A 17,924-nucleotide genomic window follows, 5' to 3' on the forward strand; every position below is an offset into this window, starting at 1 on the left:
TGGCGACTAATTGCTCATAGTTGTACATATGAGCCTTTTAGCTGTGATTGTCGGGAACTCCATAAGCAATGTCAGCTTTAGTCCTTAGTCACCAGAGTTGCTGTGGCAAGTCGGATGCAGATACAATCCGAGTACGAGGCACCGAGCCCTTCGTGCGAGACGCGAGACTGAGACGCTCGCGCTCGCTGCAGGGCAAAGTACTGTACACGACTCCCTCCAGTAGTACAAATCTCGCCATCTCAGTCCTCATCACGTGTTACAATACATTCTGCCAACTCTCACTGCGACAACATTCCTGCACCTGTGGCTTCAACTTTCCAACCTTACATTTTAGCCTCTCGTGCCTCATGGGCGAATGTTGGAGGGTTCTCGTCCACCTCGTGCTGCAGCCATCGCACCATCCTTCTTGCAGCCCGTCGAGGCGCCAACCCATCGGCATACCCCATAAATGGCTCCATGTGCTTATATCCCATCATCTCCACGATTCTTGGATCGATCTGGTCCAGTTTCCGTGGGTCGACAGCCAAGATCTGACTCTCGATCGGTCGGATATAAGGATTGCAATATTGAACTGTTGCGCTCTGTCGTGGACGATCTGATGTATTTGCACCACCACCGTGCCACAAAGTACTAATAAAATATACCACTCCGCCTTCCGGGCATAGCGCTGGTATTGTCTCTTCTGGCGTGCCTCGTCGATCACTACCCCAGTTGTGTGAACCTGGAATGATCCGCGTGGCACCTATCATTCATGGTCAGCAATGCATCTCTTGCGTCCGTCCGTCCAGCCTGGTCTCACCGTTTTGCAATGTGTATTCGTCAAATGCCACCATGATGGCCGACCCAAATGGTAATCTAGGTCTCGGAAATTGGATATATCCATCGTCGTGGTGCAGAGCTTGTGCCTTCTCGCCTGGATTGATGGAGATGGTGTGGAGTGCCGAGAGAAGATATCCAGGATCAAGAAAGTAATCATTGAGGGCCAACACTCGTGGCAAGATGGTGAACTTGTCAAACACTCGACTCTTGTTGAGCAGTGAGTATATCCTGTTTGTATTGATCCCCTCAAAGTTGTTTCTTCCACCTAGCGGTTGGTGACCCAAAAGCCGAACGATCTCATCTCTAGCCTCCTTCGCCTCAGCTTTTGTGAAGCAGTCGGGAATTATCACATAGCCATGTTCCAGCACGTGCTCGATGTCAGCACGCAGTTTTGGATCTTCTGGCAATGGTTTTCTTTCCACCGCCCGGGAATATATTTTGAAGGACGCACTGGCGTCACCCATTTCGGCGTTGTGAGTATCGGTTTTCACCCTGACACAAATCAAATACCTCGTGCACTGCACAAGAATAAGCACACTCTGTCTTGAATCTTGAACTGAGAAGGCAGGCCCAACTTTTAGAAGTAAAGCAAGACACGGATACGGAGTAGTCAGCCTACATCGTATGTGCCTCGGTCCATCCTGCAGGTTTTCCAAAAGTGGCGTCTTGCGTTTTGCGGGGTTTTGACGCTAGCTACCTGGGTGCCTTAGGAAAGGCCAATGAGCTCCAGGGTAGGAGGGTGTATGGCAGTGCTTCATCTCTGGCCATGCAAGGCAAGGAAGTCCATGCATTTCACCCGACATCCATCAAGGGTGGAACCTCCTGATTGAACATATGCCTGCATCACTCCTTCGATTTTGCAATACCTTGTACCCTAGGTGGCACGCGTCGCGTCGTTGCCTTGATACTTCGTCAGGAGGGCGCCCACGGCGGGCAGCTCTCGTATCCAGGGGGACGAAGCAGAGAAGGACCATTAACTGCTTCAGGCTCCTAGTGGCAGTAGCACCTTCCTTGCGGACAACGCACGCCCATCAAGGAAGGCACGCGTTGACTTCACCCCGCAATCAAGCTTGCCACACGTGATCTTGAGCGAATGGCAGTGTCACGACTCACGAGTGCTTAAGGTAAGGCAGATCAAGCGTGGTATAGTACTCATATGAACCGTCTGTCTCAAACTCGCCCTTCAAGAAGTCATTTCCTCGTCCTGCAATTCTGAGTTCCTAGACCGAGTGCTACAAGCGATGCCCATGCTTAGGGTCGTCCTGTGCCTCGTTGACCACGATCGATCAATCGGTCATTTTGTCGCCAGAAGAGTGTACAGAGTTCGAAGCTGTGTTCTAAGGGGAAGTATCCGCAACAGCAGAGTCGCATAATGTCATGTTTCCTAGCACTGACGCTAGTGTCTGACCTCTGCCCTGAAGATAGGCACCGGCAACTTGGAGGTCAGGGTCAGTGACATGCTGTGTTGCACGTCTTGCGCCGACATGATCGATTCCCAGGAAGAGAGCTTATGACACATTTGGGATCCCCCCTTCTCTTGGGAGAGCCGCGTTGAAAAATCCTCATCCTCCTCAGCTTAGAGCGGGAAAGCTCGGTGATGATCCAGGTGATGATCCATAAGCTTTCTGCTGTGTGAGGGCTGATTCCCAGACCACAAATCATCGATAATGTGCTAATTTACAGATATCAATTAAATCTATGGGCTGGAACGGTCCCTTGTTGGTAAGTTTCCCCCTAACATAATGGCATCCCATTCATATTTCCGATCCATCCAGCTCAAATACATACCGGAACACCCGAACAGGGCTATCGTGGTAGGAGAGATCGTGTGTGCACCAAAACAAGCCTTAGAAACGCATGATCACTTTGCTCGGAAGATCCAATCTGACAGTAGCGCATTGTGGCGTGTCCTCCTGAAAGGACCCTCTTGCACAAGTCCTGTTCAAAATGAATGAACGGCACCTGAGCCTGGCCCTCGTACGCGTCTGACAACCCACCCAGACCATCACCGCCGTGGGACTGTCGATTAACATAGTTCTGGATTCTGGACTCTCCACGAACGTCTCATATTAATCCTAGCGTCACTACGCGCCTTTGTAGGGTCACATTCATCCTCTTTTGCGTTCGCAAACGGCGTCGACAGATAAGTAGAATAGCCCTCCTGGCACTGGCTTTGCAAGTACTCTGAAGGACAAGGAAGGATGGTGAAGTGGTCAGATCTGCCAATGGTCGCAATTTCGACAGGGCTATGGTTCTTATGATGGGCCTCTTTCTTCTCCTCGCTCGACTCGTCCTTGAGCCTCGATTAATCAACAGCATAGATATTCTCGCCTCGATGGCAAACACCACCAGCTATTTCGTACAAAAGGGATTGCCATATCTCCTCCTCTTAATCGAAGCAGGTGCTTGAGGGTCATGGCAAGTTGAATTCCAAGACCATCAGCGGAATGTTAGGCAGGTTGTCACCAACCAGTACCACAACCAGCCCCAACTACCAGGCGTACCCATGACGTCGGCCTCTGCTGGCGCCGAGACAGCCTCCAAGGCCCGGATGACCATTTTCGGACTACCGTGCTCTGTTCGATGCTAGGGTTGCCATCATTGCGCGCCACAGCCGATACTGTGACCCCAGATCGTCGTCATGCCGTTCTCCGCAGCGTCCTCCACACTTTAGCCTTCCTTTCTGGAATCTTGTCGTCTTCGACGTTTGCCCAATTGCCTTTGCGGGCGTACCGAACGTCCACTTCAATGGGTATGAAGCGCACCCCAAAGAAAGTCTTGGTTACTTTCAAGATGGTGCGCAAATGCTATTTCCTAGAGAGTTATTTCCGTGTACTAGGTCGCGAAAAACGGAACAGCAGTTACTCGAGCTACCTATCTCGATTCTCCAACACCATTTTCAAAGGCTCAGACAAAGAATCCATCCTATTTCCAGTAGCCGACTAACGTAACCCCATACCTCGTCGTTTTTCCGACTCTTGAACAGTAATGAGAAGTGGATTCAGATCCACAAACAAAACTGCAGGCTGGTCTTATGGGGCCCGATGCAACTCTCCAGCTAGGTACGGGTTTCCCCATCAGGCAATGCGGTGGCTAAGAATTGATGCTCACCCCGGTATTCGCTCCAATTCGTCAGTTAATTAGCCACCGAGTCGGTATAACGGGTGCAATGGCCATGTGAGCCACTCAGCACATACCAGAATTGTGGGCCTACCACTCCGACGCCGTCTCTCCACATCACTACAATACCTGAGCAGAAGGACTAATTCCGCCAGCAGGATATGGAGTTGATCTGCAGATTATTTAACTCCCCACATACCCTCTGGGAAAAGGATCTTTGCCATCGACAGTCAACTCTCAATTGCCAGTTCTCAAACGCAGGTATTTCCAACCACAGCCATCATGCCCTTCATTGAGCTCCGGGGACGTCCCCTTCTCTTCGTCATTCTCATTACATCTGGTGTCGATTTCCTCCTCTTCGGCTATGACCAAGGTCTGTTTGGTGGCATCCTTGCCGGCGAACGATTCCAGGATATGCTTGGACAGCCCGATCCTACCATGAGCGGCCTTGTTACAGCGATCTATGATATCGGGTGTGCGTTGGGAGCAGTCGGGGCCTTTGTCTATGGCGAGAAGATTGGCCGCAAGAGATCCATCATCTGGGCGAACGTGATCGTCATTGTTGGCGCTACTATCCAGACTGCCTCCTATAGCTACTGGCAAATGTTCGTTGCTCGCATCGTCGCCGGTGTTGGAGTCGGTCTAAGTACAGTCGCCGTCCCAATTCTCCAGTCGGAAACCCTTCCGGCTCACAACCGCGGCGCTCTTCTCGTTGTGCAGTCTGCGCTCATCATCATCGGTGTTGCTATTGCATCGTGGCTTTGCTTTGCAACACTCTATGCAAACAACTCCATGCAATGGCGCTTTCCGGTTGCTTGCCAGGTGCTGTTCTCACTCATCGTTCTGGTTCTGTGCCTCTGGATCCCTGAGACACCCAGGTGGCTCGCCCAACACGGACAGAAGGAAAAGGCACGTCACGTCATCGCCTGTTTACTGAATAAACCGGACGACGACCACGAGGTGGAAGGCCAACTGTCCGAGATCTTGGATAACATCGCTGCCGAAAACACCGAGGAAGAACCCACTTGGAGCGAAGTTTTCAGCAATGCCACCAAGGCCAGGAACCTCCAGCGCGTTGTTCTCGGCATGGGTCCATACATGATGAATCAATGGAGCGGCATCAACGCATTGTGCTACTACCTGGCCTACATCCTGCAAGAATATCTAGGCTACTCGCAGAGCATGGCACTCATCCTGGCCTCTGTGGCGTTCACGCAGTACGCGATTTTCTCCTGGCCACCGTATTTCTACATCGATCGCATCGGCCGCCGCTGGACGGTGATGCTCTCCTCCGCAGGATGCGCGATCTGCATGGCCATCATCGCGGGCTGTCTCCTGCAGCAAAAATTCTCCATGGCCGCTGCGGCAGTCGCCTTTATGTTCCTGTACCTCGACTGCTTCACGCTTGGTATCCTGCCCGTCTCATGGTCGTATTCGGCGGAGATCCAGCCTCTCCGCGTCCGGAACAAGTCGACTGCCGTGGGCGTGTTCAGTCACTGGCTGTCGAACTTCGTCGTCGTCATGGTCACTCCGGTAAGCTTCGCACCCTCCTCTCACTTTTGCTCACTCCCCGCCCCCATCTCGTCACCTTTTCCATGAACCACAACACTGACAACGCTTCAAATTACAGATTGGTCTCGACAACATCGGAGGAAACTACTTCTGGATCTGGGCCATCGTGTGCGCCTCATTCATCCCACTCACGTATTTCTTCGGCGTCGAGACCTCAGGCCGCACGCTCGAGCAAGTCGACCAGATGGTGAGTTGTCAATTGATCCACTATTTCTGTGGTGTTTTTCCCCCTCTTCTCAAAAAGACATCCTCTCGTTCGTCTTTGCTGACATGCACTTTCTTGCTAGTTCTTCGACGAACCACGTATCCTGATGGGCCTGAACCCCAACCATACACGTGTGTTACGCTACACTGCTGCTGATGAGGAGCAGCGATTCAAGCAGTTTGGAGAGAAGAGATTGTCGGTCTCGCAGACTGAGGATGTCGTGAAATCATGAGTCCCATGATCGGTGTTGCTATGTGACAGGCAAAGAAATGACTAGTTGAAATAAGGGAGTTCGGGACGGTGTTGATTGATGAATCCTTGGTTCTGCAAACATAATCTGCAGACACGCAAGAGATATGGCTTACCCTGAGCCTGTCAGAGGAAAGAAGGCTAAACCGCTGATGAATACCTCATATCGCTCAGCTGTTGCTTGGGTTCAATGTCCACACTAGATACCTGGAGACTAAAAGAGGTACACAAATATCTATCAATCAATCTAACATATAGCATATGGCTGCTTCTCTGCTTCTTCAGAAAGCACTAACATCCCAATCGCCCTCTTGCCTTGGTCCTGGTAATGTACTCTTCCCCCGCGCCACAAATTTCCCGTATCCCTTCCTACCTAGCAAGCCTCCTCCGTCCCTATCCCAAACCACTTCACCTCGCAGAATAGTATACCTCGGCCACTGGTTCAGCTCTATACCCTCGAACGGCGTATAATCCACATTATGGTGTAACATGTCGTTAGTCAATTTAAACGGCTCGAGTTTCCCAGGAGGGTACCAGATGTTGAGATCAGCGTCACTGACGCCCGGGAGAATCGTGCCCTTCTGGGGATACAGCCCATACAAGCGCGCGGCATTCGTGCTCGTGACCTCCACGAACTTCTGCACCGGCAGTTTATTCGCGCTCAGCGCCAGGGCCAATCGGGTCTCGATGCCCGGTATCCCGTTGGGGATCCCACTGAAGCGACCCTCGGGGTATTCCTGGCTGATGATGCTTTTCTTGCCCTTTTCGAAGTCCTCGTACATAAAGGGGCAGTGGTCGGAGGAGAGCACAGTGAAGGTGCCGTTTGCGAGGCCGAGCCAGATCGCGTCGTGGTCGTTGGATGATTCGCGTGGCGGCGGCGAACAGACGCATTTGGCGCCTTGGAAGTCAGGTTTGTCAAGGTCTTCGCGGGTTAGGAACAGATACTGTGGGCAGGTCTCGGCGTAGACTGGGAGACCGCGAGTTTGAGCGTTGCGGAGGTGAGCTGCTGCGCTGGGTGAGGAGACATGGACGACGAGGCTGTGGAAAAGAACATGGTTAGCAATGGTGTTTTTGGAACTGAAGGAATGAAACTCCCACATCGGTGCATCCATCAACTCCGCCAAAGCAATCGCACGATTGGTAGCTTCAGTCTCGACAATCTGGGGCCGTGAAGTGGCATGATACTTTGGCGCATAGAGTTTCCTTTCCTCTAGCTTCTTCGTCATCCAGTTAAGGACATCGCCATTCTCAGCGTGTATCATGGTGGTGATGCCTTCTTTCCTCGAAGCAAGCAAGACGTCCAGGATCTCGTCGTCACGCAACTGCAGCGCTGCATATGTCATGTAGATCTTCAAGGAGGAGATACCGAGCTCGCGGAGCCGAGGGAACTCTGACAGCGCCTGCTCGCCAGGATGCCCGACGAGCATATGGAAGGAATAGTCGGTATAGCACTGTCCTTCTGCACGGGCATGAGTGTCTTCGAGGACTTGGAGGAGAGAAGGGCTCGTTTTCGGCTGCGGTGCGAAGGCCCTTTGCGCTTCGTAAGCATATCTTCATGTACGTGCTAACGGACAACTGACACAATGGTGGTCGTTCCTCCACAGATACTACTCCTTGTTCCTGCGTTGCCTTTAGCATTGTGACTGGTTCGCGGCTGAGGATGTACATTGCTGACCGGTCTCGAAATTGTCTGAGCTCCTTCCCTTGCCTCCGAACAAAGCTGGTTCTTCAAGATGGACATGGCAATCGATACCACCAGGCTAAATCGTCGGTTTGTTAGCTGCTATGTGGCATCGTTGATATGTGTGTATTTGACTATACCATCACATATCCACCTTCAGCATCAATCACCCGCTTCGCATTCGCTTCTCCGAGCAAGCCTGGAGGAGCGAGCAGGGCGATCTTCCCATCTTTGACGGCGATATCGTAATTCGCGGTATCTGAGGCCGTTACCACCAAGCCGTTGATGATCAGAAGATCAAAGCCGTCCATGTTAGCTCAGTAACAACGGGCCAAATAGCAAGGAAGAACTCAAACTGCACTCCATAACGCAATGCATGATTTTTCGACCCCGCAAAGAACATCACTAGTCAGTGATAGCAGTGGTTTATTGATAACCGAGATGTGAGCGGCGGATTCTCAGCTTCCTTGGGCGACGGACAATCCCGCCATTCTCGCAGATAAGACTGCCGGTTATCTCCACAGTTTCGGATTTCGAACGCCGTGCTTCTCTAGGCGAGCTGAACCGAGTGCCGCGGATCTGCGAATCTTTTCGTCATGGAGCATGTCAACGCTTGCTTCTGGCGACGGCCGGTAAAAGAGCTCGTCTGGAATTGCAACCTAGACTGCTTTCGACCGAAAGGCTATGGTAACTCGTACTATCGATGAAGAATGCCACCCAAATAGGCGTCTACGTCGGTGGCCAGGCTGGCTGACAAGAGATCAAATCGAGCCCCTATCCAGCCATCAGGTCTGATTAAGAAAACTGCTCCAGACTCAACATCCACGTTGTATCTGGCGTTCGCGCTTCCGTCCGCGTCAAAGAACACCTTACCCAGTGGGTCTGTGCCTAATTCGAACCAGGCATTGCCAACCTTCTCAGGGAGTATTGTCAGATGGTCCACCGGCCAGAGGCGTGGTTGACTCGATGACCCATTGAGAACTACACCATCTGTTGGGCTCATCGTCCCATTCACAGGGCTAAAGCCTGGCTTGGTCAAGTTCTTGTTCTTCTCGATATCGGCCTTGAAGTTCAGGAATGCTGTTTTGGCTTGTTGACCCTTGCCGGCAAAAATGAGAATATGGAACCGGGCAAGATTTCTCATAAGACTCTGAAGCCAGACAGGCTCCCACAGAGCAGGTGTGAGAACCTGAACGTCTGGTGCTCGGTATCCGGCCATAGCTGGTGCAGGTATGATTGATCCTTTGTCGATCGCATCCTTCTCTGCCGAAGTGTCCTCTCGCCATACTGCCACGTTGGGATCGAAGCCAATGGTCAAGCCAGTATTGAATCCTTTTGCTTCTTGCAGTATCCGCCCGAGGACAATGTTCGGGTCTTCGCTTTGGTCGCCTTGATAACCTTTGGGCAAACGACCTGTCACCAGGACGCTGATATCTTCGTCGTATTTGATCAGCTTTCTCGCATTCGGTCTCCTTTCGTCCTCGTAGGTCCTCAGTACTTCTCGCTTCAGTACTCCTCTCAAGGCCAAGGCTAGCTTCCAGCCAAGGTTGACAGCGTCGTGCATTCCAGCATTCATGCCCTGTCCTGCTCCACTGGAATGGCTGTGTGCCGAGTCACCTGCAAGGAATACAGATTCCTTGGCCCAAAAGTTCCGTGCAACCCTCTGTCCGACAGAGTATACACTCGCCCAATCAACTCGTTCATATTCGATGTCGAATGGCTTGACGGCCACTTTAGCCTCTTCAATAAACGCCTCCTGGTTGAGATCTCGGTACATCCTTCTCCTTTCCTCGTTCAGAGCGTAGCCTATTCTCGTCGCTCCATGATCCAGTGGTATCCAAAGGATATTTCCGTATATTGGACTTTCAATTGCCCCGTATGATCTTGGTTTCGGCATTGTGGTCGATTTCAGCACTCCATCAATTCGTACCCACTTGTCCTCCGTTCTATCCCCATCTGAATCGATTCCAGCAGCTCCACGCACCAGTGTTCTTGAACCATCACATCCAATGAGGTAGGCACATTTTACAATGTATTCTCTCTCCTTACCTTCTCCGGCACTTGAGTCGAGGATTCTTGCTTTGACTCTCCCGATTTCACCAACCGGGATAGCCTCGTCTACTTCCAGGCCGACAAATGCATTGTTCTCACTGACTTCGACCCCGAACTGCCTGAGCTCCTGTCGGAAAATATCCTCAACGAACCGTTGCCTCAAAACACTTGCGAATTTAAATCTCGTATCTTCAATGCCTTCAAGAAAGCTCCAACCTCTACCGAAAACCTCAACTCCCTGCGAGTCATAAGCGGCGCTTGACCTCACTGCGACACACTGTTGGGTGATCTGTTCTGAAAGGTCAAGCTGTGAGAGCATCTCCATCGATCGTGGCCAGAAGGTCACAGCTCTGCCGAAGGTCTCTTGTACGGGCTTGGGGTATTTCTCAATAACATGCACGCATATTGGTCGTCCATTGTTGCTGACCGGTGGCGAGGAGAAGCGTTGCAGTTGATAAGCCAGATTTAGCCCCACGGGGCCAGCACCGACGATGAGCACATCAGTTGAAATCTCAGGAGTCTGAATTCCTGGCTCAGACATTGTGGCTTGCTCATCCACCCGCAAGCTTGCGTGGGCTTTGCTGTCTTGTACTGGGATGGCTGACTTGTCCGTGCTTTCGGCGGTTCGATGTGCCCTTCACCTTGCTGAGTCAATTAATGCGTTGATACGGCCTCTACTCGGTAGCCGATAAGCTGATCCACACTCTCCTCTCACGAACAAATCGCGTTAAAGAGGATGTAAACGAATGCAAGCAAATACCAAGTGCAAAACGAGGATATCGATCTACATATATGGTCAATAGCAGGCCCGGTGGGTGCCCCTACCACCCCCTACCGCCTCACATATGCTTATCACGGCTCGGCAAGGCTGACCCGGTGTGGCAGGCGCGGTGAGCCAATCGGCAGTTGGCATCGATCATCTCCGATAGTTAGATTGTACGGCGTTGGCAAAGCTACACCTCGCTGCCACCACGCATATGTCCGTCCCAGCCAGGATCGGAAATAATCAGCGTCCACCCGCCTGTTCGTAGCAGCCACCTGACTTAGCAAAACGAGTCTTAGTAAAGCTTCTGTGTCTTGACTACTGCCCATGCCGGTTCGGCTATAACCAGCGGAAGCTACTTACTATGTCACTTTGATATGAAGCTATACAACGGTACTATAGAGAAGACACGGGTTCGCAATGTCATGTTATGGACCTGGAGGTCTGGCTGACCGTTTCCTCATACCAGTGTTCCTTGGACTAAGCAAGATCTTCCGAGGGCTAAATAATCGGATTCTTGCAGTGGTGTTGACGTGGCCCTGTAGCCGTTCGTCGGGATCTCATAGATTCAAGAGATGCAAATTCAAATCAAGGAAATCCAGTCCAATGCGTGTTCTTCTCTAGAAGAGTATTGTTTCTATACCGTACTCACTTCACAACATCCAGGCTCGGCCAGAGTCATACGCCATTCGACCAAGTCGAAACTCCCTCCAATATTCTGATCCACCCATCACGCGCACCACTCTCGCTCAAGGCGCATACCGAAAGCCCACCACGCCCTCCAGCACCACGCCCTTCTCGTCGGCCTCCCGATTCCGTTTCTTAAACCAGAGACTCATCGCCATCGTGCCAAAGAAGTACAAAATCTGAAACACAATCGTGACCCACATGCCAGGCAGATACAGGGGTGCGTCCTGGGCGCGGAAGATCGTCGACCCCGTGATCCCGCCCGCAGCGCCGGCCGTGATCATCGCGGCTGCCACGAGCCCCTTTTTCTGGGGCAGCGCTGTCTGGTTCTGGCCGTAGGCGAGCGAGCCTGGCACGTTGGCTTGTGTGCCGAACACGGCGAGAAACGTCCCGAAGAGCCGAACACCCGGGGGTTTGGCGTACAGGACGATTAGAAGGCCGACGACGCTGCGGAAAGCCCTGGTTAGTGTCCTCGTGCTTCTTGAAGAGGTAAGGAGAGTGCCTCGCAAACGGTCTCGTTGGGGTTATTGTATTTATAGGGACCTAGGGACTACAGTAAAACCAGGCAGGCTTACCCGACTGCAGCATGGCCACACAAGAAGCTATAGAAACATGTGTCAGTAATGATGAAAGCCTTCCTGGGGTTGGTACCGCGTGAACTCACGGCCATCTCAACTTCATCTTGTCCGAAAGCCACGCGGTGAGGATCGACATGACGACGGTGAAAAGCTATCATAGAAGCCAAGCATTAGTGGATTCTCAGACCGGCACAAGGGCGTCCCAGAGGGGTCCGACGTACATAGGGAGGGCTAGTCAAGATCTGAGACAATGCATAGCTGTAGCCGAGACCTTGTCGTAGGATGATCGGGATGAAGTATGCGAGGGAGTATACTGAGGATGCGGCGACGTAATATTGCAGAGCACTGTGAAAGAAAGATTTCCAGTTAGCATTCCGACCCTGGGGTAGCGCGCCTGCTGCTGTTGTGAGTGGCTTTCGTGACTCACTATACGCCGACCTTCCAATCCATGAGCATTCTGAGACCTTGCCAAAGGCTTGGGTGCTCGTATTCGCGGCCTGATCGTTCATTGGCGATTCGGAGTGTCGCAATGTGTCTTTGTCGCTCGGTGAGCCAGCGGGTCTTCTCGGGGACTGGGGGGGAGGGGGGCAAAAAGTGTTAGCCAAGGAAGGATTCAGATTTGCTATGGGGCCTCCCAGTGCTCACATTCGCCCAAGAAGATGGGAGCCAGTAGTCCACATGCAACGGTGATTGCACCCTCGATGATGAAGATCCATCTCCAGCCTAAACGGGATGTGAGTTATGGCTCATATAGGGGTGGCCAGTTTTGATCTGGAAACCGAACCTTCTCTGAACATGCCGTCGCCAGCACGGATCAAGGACAGCAGGTAGGCCAGCTATTACACGTCAGACAGTCCACGCTTCAAATGAGTTAGTCCCGGACGTACGATGCCATTGAAGCCAGACGCGAGCAAAGAAGCCATGTAGAATGTCGATACTCGCCTCGCCGTCTCGTAGGTCTTATACCATGACGAGATGATGAAGATGCTACCAGGAAACACTATGCGAGGTGTTAGCAGCGATAACACGCAGTATCATGGTCCCACTTACACCCTGCTTCAAAGATACCAAGAAGTAAACGGAGAATCGTCAAGGGAATCCAGGATTTCACAAACCCCATGCACAGGACAGACACACCCCACAAAGTTATGAGGAAACTCAACCACCATCTCGCGCCAATACGTCGAATGATCTTGCGACAGAGTCAGTCTTGGGGGCTCCCAGTTCCACCACTGCATCATCACTCACCAGATTGCTTGGGATTTCGCAGAGAGCGTAAGTGATGAAGAATAGCAAAAGCGCAATGGAATATCGGCTTCCTGGATTGGATTTTATTGAGCTCGGGCTCTCCATCGAAGATGGACACTGGGACTGTTGACTTACCCACAGCGAGATCCAGATCCGTTCCCATGCCAGCAATATAAGCGGCAGAGATGTTGGAGCGATCTAGCAGAGACAGCCCAAAAACGAGCGACAGATAGGGCAAGATTCGCCAGTCAATCTTGCGGCTGTTCGACTGTCAAACAACCCGCCTGGGGGGGGGAGGAGAGGGGATGGAGAAGACTTCTCGTACACTAGTTTTCGCTCCTCTTCAGCTGTCCAGTCCTCCTCGCCATGGAGCTTACTGTCCACAGGGACATCCTCGGGACTTGACGTCCTCTCGATCTCATCGACAGGTCTCTCAGCCTTATCTGCCATCGTGAGAGGTGCTTGGTGGAAGAGGTGTTTACCAAGGCACGAAAGTTTGGTCAAAAGGAGATATTAAGCAGAAGATAGAAAGGTGGGGGGAAAGGGTACTTCTCCAGATGAGACGTCAATATCGCGAGCATATGTAGGACTGGCGGAGTCCTCCCCATAGCATAGTGCCGAGTCATACAGCCTCATTCAAACTTACCTTGGTAGCCATACCCCGAGGTCAGAACCCCAGGGCAAAGGACATTCCGAGGTCAATGGAAGGACCTGCATGGTGAATGGAGCATGGAATACCCCAACATCAAGGGGAGAGTCTTGTCCAACACCAGGCCCAGTCTTGGCTTCCTCTGCAAATGATGTATAGGATCCTTGGCCAATGCGCTAACCATGGGACCACAGAGATGCGTTCCAATCAGCGAGCAAATACTGCGCCCTGATGGCGGCCTGGCCGAATACCCAAGACAATGCCAAACGTCATGAAGCAACTGTCTTGCTTGTTCTAGTCGTTTCTTGAGCAAACTCTTGTCTTGTGGAGGCTGGCACAGATGATATGGACACCTGATATTGATTTGAGCTCGGTGCAAAGATATGATGAGGTCGAGGGGGCATGCATGTGGAATTTGAGTGGCACGGATGCCAAGGCCCTCGTCTGCGGGGGATCTGCGACATCAACCCGCACGTGCAGACAGAATTGCCTCTATGTCCAGCCAGGCGAAGTTCCGAGTCAGTAGAAAGCTACTCAGTCACCAGCATATGCGGTCACCCCCTACTTTTCGAGCTGGATCGGCAAATGGAATATCCCTGACGATAGCAAAGATAGGGTCTGACTGGGCAACTAGGAATGCTTCAGCACGGATCCTGAGTGGTGCCGCAATCCAGCAAAGATCGATCTCGGCACTGGAACGATACTACTCGTAACTCGCAGTGGTCACAACTCCAATTCATCCATTCGAGAAATAGGATGTGGATTTGGGCACTATTGCCAATAGTAATATGGACTCGATAAACGTATTCTGGGTGCAATACCCCGACACCCTGAACCGGAGGCCGACATGCTCCTGGACTCGGGTTTCCCTAGATCCCGCAGACATGCCAATGTTCAAATCCCTTTAGTCGTCCTCTGCATAGTAGTCTTTAGTTCTATCTGCCGCTGCGGCCATGACTTCCTCGATGGTGCTCTCGTCGTGCCGCGGAACCAGCTTGACTTTGAAGTCTCTGGGGATGGCCACAAGGGCAGACTTGAATTGGTTGTAATCAACATAGTCCGTATTGGGAGGCTCCGTCTCGCTTGCCACAATCTTGTAACACGCCAACAGTCTGATCAGTGCCGTGTACAGGAGTCTACTGGCGATGAATTGCCCTGAGCACGCTCGTGAACCAGCGCCAAAGGAGAAGTGCTGAATGCCCTGCCCTGGCTTCTCCTCGGGAACGCCAGTCGTTGGACTTGAAACAAAATCATCGTTTAGCCATCTTTCCGGATTGAAGATTGCTCCGGACGGGCCGAAATGGTCAACGTCGTGATTGGCTGCTTGTGCATTGATGAGTATCATGGTCTTTGGCGGGATTTTGGCGCCGTTCCAGTCAATCTCTGTCACAGTCTTCCGAGGGAGGGACATTGCGCTGACAGTATAGTATCTAGCAGCTTCCTTGATGATGGCATTCACATATGGGACCTTCTCTTCTTGGAAGCTATTGGACCACACTGACTCGAGATCTGGATAATATCGCTTGATATCCTCGTAAGCACGCTCCTGGAACATTTGACCTTCCTTGGTGGCAAGTGATCCGATGCACGAAGTCAGTGTCCCGGGAATCGTTTCAAACCCACCAGAGACAAGAGACAGACAAATCGAGGAAACTTCAACACCTGTGAGCTTGGTCTCTTGATCTTTAAGGATTGCTGCACTGATGCATGGCTTGTCGGTTCCTTTCTGGATCTTATCCCGGACTTTGTTGAGAAGGAAATTCAGATATCGATCTCGTCGATCACGAAGTTCTTTGGAGCGCTGATTCTTCTCGTTGTTGGGAAGATACCTTAGGATTGGAACATAATCCTGATAGTTCTCGGAGGCGGACCGAAGAAGAGAGATGGCGGATCCGACATGCAGAATCTCCCGAAGCATGTCATCGTACACATTGTCCATGCGAATCCCATAGCAAAGCGTCAAAGTGGTGTTGAGCGCAAAACGCTGGATATAAGGACGCACGCCAATTTCGAGAGCACCATTTTTGCTATCCCTGAAGAGGTCTCGTACGATACAGTATGATTCCAAATCGAACATGTCAAAATAGCCTCTCATTGCAGGGCGACCCAGTGCTTGGCCAGCAGCCTTCCTCTTGTTCTTACAAGAGGTATCCCAAGGACTGGAGCCGATTGTGAAGCCTTGTGTGGATGAGATAACTCCATGGAAGGTGTACAGTGTGGGTCGATCGATGACGCCCGTCTGGTGTCCGACAAGCATTTGCTTGACATCGTCAAACGAACTGACCACAACCGCTCTCGTATTTCCTAGCCTTATCTGGAAAACGGATTGACGATATTTCCGCCACCAACTTTCACAAACTGTCGCATGATCCTCGCCCAGCTGGAGGAGGTGACCGAATATGGGGATTGCACCGGGAATCTCAGGAATCCCTTTGATCTTGGGAATATCCGTCGAGGTCGACCACTGTTTGCGGTCAGCATTGACCCTTGGGTCCTCCAATGGTCATACCCAGTAGATCCCGAGAACAACCAGGCCAGATACGACAATCCACCGTACATAGTCCTGGTTGAAAGCCTGCGCAAGGCCAGCAACACTCGGTGCCATAACGACAGTGTCCTCTAGAAACAAGTAGGCTTGATCTAAGATACCATTTACTGATCCTCAAATCCGATCATTTGGGATCCGAAGCGAACATATATACTGCTGTCTTCTCCGCGCGAGCGACAGGTCATGGCAAGTATCGATGCAGTATGACGACGCGAGAAGGCGGGGATCTGCGCGTGGCCAGAACCATGCGCGGAGAAGGACGGCCAAAAGTCCACTCTGCCTTGGGTGGACCGCGGCGCCACCCTTCGCATATCCAAAGCACATGTACTGGTGAGAAGCCTCTCAATGGTGGTTTTCATCGGACATAGACTATGTCTTCACTATCTGTGGCCGATTTGTTTGGAGTTCGGGGGCGAGTCGCGCTGGTGACAGGAGGATGCAGTGGAATCGGGTTGATGATCGCGAAGGTCAGTCAAGCAGAGGCTGTCAAGCATAGCCTGCTCATAATCGTGTAGGGGCTGGTCGCAAATGGTGCCAAAGTATATGTGACTGCGTTACCCACCGATGATATTGATGGCGCTGTCGCTGAGCTGCAGGAGCTTGGCAAGGCTGCTGGTGGACAAGCCAGAGGGTGATCACCAACCTACCAGTTGTTCCCGCAGTATGCTAAGACGGCTTTCCCAGATTTCCAAGCGACTTGTCAACCAAGGAGGGCATCTCGGCGATTGCCCAAGAGATTGAAAAATATGAGAACCATTTGGATATTCTCTGCTCGAACGCAGGGATTCGACGAGACCCTCCACAGATGTGCAATGTCAAAACAGCATCCCTGGACGAACTTCAAGCATCTTTGTGGTCATCCAGTCATTCGGATTGGAACGACACCTTCCAGACCAACGTTACAGCGCATTATTTCTTGTCCGTTGCACTCCTGAAGCTGCTTGTGGCTGCAAGCAAGCTTGAGCTGGAGGGTGGACTCCGGGGCAGGGATGTGGGCCGAGGAGTCATGATCATCACCAGCAGCTGTGCTAGTATGCACAATTGCACCAACGTCGATTTGACCAGCTATGCCAGCAGCAAAGCGGCGATTGATCACTTGGTGCCATTACTGGCAACAAAGTTTGCAAAGTGTGAGCGGAGACCCGGATCTCGCCCTGATATCCTCCAGCCCGGTGTGGTAGAACGGGTACTAACAACACGCGCAACCTAGGGTATGTGAGAGTGAACGCAATTAACCCTGGCTGTAAGTCACGATGTCCCAAGAGATTGGTTTGAGTTGCTGAGAGCGGAACAGTCGTGCCGAGCAGAATGAATCCCGTCGAGGAGGGCAACAATCAATTCGCGGAGCTCTTTAAAGCAATGCCAGCCCAACGAATAGGCCAATCGGAAGATATTGTGGGAGCAGTGATCTATTTGAGCAGCCAGGCAGGGGTAAGTTCGACGATCGCGACCCGGTAACCAAGTCGGAACTGATGTAGGGAACACAGGCATACGTCGATGGCAGGTGTTTGTGCGTGGACGGTGGACGCGTCTTGGTGGCAAATGGACAATGAGGACAGCGGAGAAGTGCTTCTTAGTGTCGACCGCTCTGGTTTTGCTTGTGTTTACTTAGCATCATCCCATCCTTTGAATCTTCCCGTAGTCGGTGCTTGAAGGGGCGCTACTCACTATTTCCTGGAACGGTGCAGGCGGTTGACTGGCTCACGGGCGGCCCTAAGGCGGGTTTCTGCTGTAAGAGTGATAAGCCCTCGCG

The 17,924-nt window shown here is 51.9% G+C and overlaps 7 protein-coding genes across 7 annotated transcripts; 2 read left to right on the plus strand and 5 right to left on the minus strand.

Annotated features, from left to right (window-relative positions):
• Positions 1 to 323: 323 nt before the first annotated feature.
• Positions 324 to 1,283, minus strand: A1O9_09137 (uncharacterized protein; the record flags this gene model as incomplete). The annotated part of the gene is made up of 2 exons (XM_013401831.1): positions 324 to 742; positions 800 to 1,283. The coding sequence occupies 2 exons, from the start codon at positions 1,281 to 1,283 to the stop codon at positions 324 to 326; spliced, it is 903 nt and encodes a 300-aa protein (XP_013257285.1).
• A 2,938-nt stretch (positions 1,284 to 4,221) lies between these two features.
• A1O9_09138 (uncharacterized protein) lies at positions 4,222 to 5,948 on the plus strand (the record flags this gene model as incomplete). Its single annotated transcript, XM_013401832.1, has 3 exons — positions 4,222 to 5,472; positions 5,570 to 5,698; positions 5,799 to 5,948. The coding sequence occupies 3 exons, from the start codon at positions 4,222 to 4,224 to the stop codon at positions 5,946 to 5,948; spliced, it is 1,530 nt and encodes a 509-aa protein (XP_013257286.1).
• A 298-nt stretch (positions 5,949 to 6,246) lies between these two features.
• Positions 6,247 to 7,392, minus strand: A1O9_09139 (dihydropyrimidinase; the record flags this gene model as incomplete). Its single annotated transcript, XM_013401833.1, has 1 exon — positions 6,247 to 7,392. The coding sequence occupies one exon, from the start codon at positions 7,390 to 7,392 to the stop codon at positions 6,247 to 6,249; it is 1,146 nt and encodes a 381-aa protein (XP_013257287.1).
• A 951-nt stretch (positions 7,393 to 8,343) lies between these two features.
• On the minus strand, positions 8,344 to 10,239 carry A1O9_09140 (uncharacterized protein; the record flags this gene model as incomplete). The annotated part of the gene is made up of 1 exon (XM_013401834.1): positions 8,344 to 10,239. One exon carries the CDS (start codon positions 10,237 to 10,239, stop codon positions 8,344 to 8,346), a length of 1,896 nt encoding a protein of 631 aa, XP_013257288.1.
• Positions 10,240 to 11,210: 971 nt separating this feature from the next.
• On the minus strand, positions 11,211 to 13,424 carry A1O9_09141 (uncharacterized protein; the record flags this gene model as incomplete). The annotated part of the gene is made up of 10 exons (XM_013401835.1): positions 11,211 to 11,625; positions 11,813 to 11,877; positions 11,948 to 12,071; positions 12,154 to 12,298; positions 12,372 to 12,449; positions 12,586 to 12,726; positions 12,777 to 12,918; positions 12,975 to 13,045; positions 13,110 to 13,234; positions 13,300 to 13,424. 10 exons carry the CDS (start codon positions 13,422 to 13,424, stop codon positions 11,211 to 11,213), a joined length of 1,431 nt encoding a protein of 476 aa, XP_013257289.1.
• Positions 13,425 to 14,527: 1,103 nt separating this feature from the next.
• A1O9_09142 (uncharacterized protein) lies at positions 14,528 to 16,228 on the minus strand (the record flags this gene model as incomplete). The annotated part of the gene is made up of 2 exons (XM_013401836.1): positions 14,528 to 16,087; positions 16,133 to 16,228. The coding sequence occupies 2 exons, from the start codon at positions 16,226 to 16,228 to the stop codon at positions 14,528 to 14,530; spliced, it is 1,656 nt and encodes a 551-aa protein (XP_013257290.1).
• A 314-nt stretch (positions 16,229 to 16,542) lies between these two features.
• Positions 16,543 to 17,724, plus strand: A1O9_09143 (uncharacterized protein; the record flags this gene model as incomplete). The annotated part of the gene is made up of 6 exons (XM_013401837.1): positions 16,543 to 16,638; positions 16,687 to 16,802; positions 16,856 to 17,301; positions 17,382 to 17,414; positions 17,466 to 17,602; positions 17,659 to 17,724. The coding sequence occupies 6 exons, from the start codon at positions 16,543 to 16,545 to the stop codon at positions 17,722 to 17,724; spliced, it is 894 nt and encodes a 297-aa protein (XP_013257291.1).
• Between the last annotated feature and the right edge of the window lie 200 nt (positions 17,725 to 17,924).

The sequence above is a fragment of the Exophiala aquamarina genome (assembly GCF_000709125.1).
Source record: "Exophiala aquamarina CBS 119918 chromosome Unknown aczIA-supercont1.9, whole genome shotgun sequence".
In the NCBI taxonomy this organism is placed as follows: Eukaryota; Fungi; Ascomycota; class Eurotiomycetes; order Chaetothyriales; family Herpotrichiellaceae; genus Exophiala; species Exophiala aquamarina.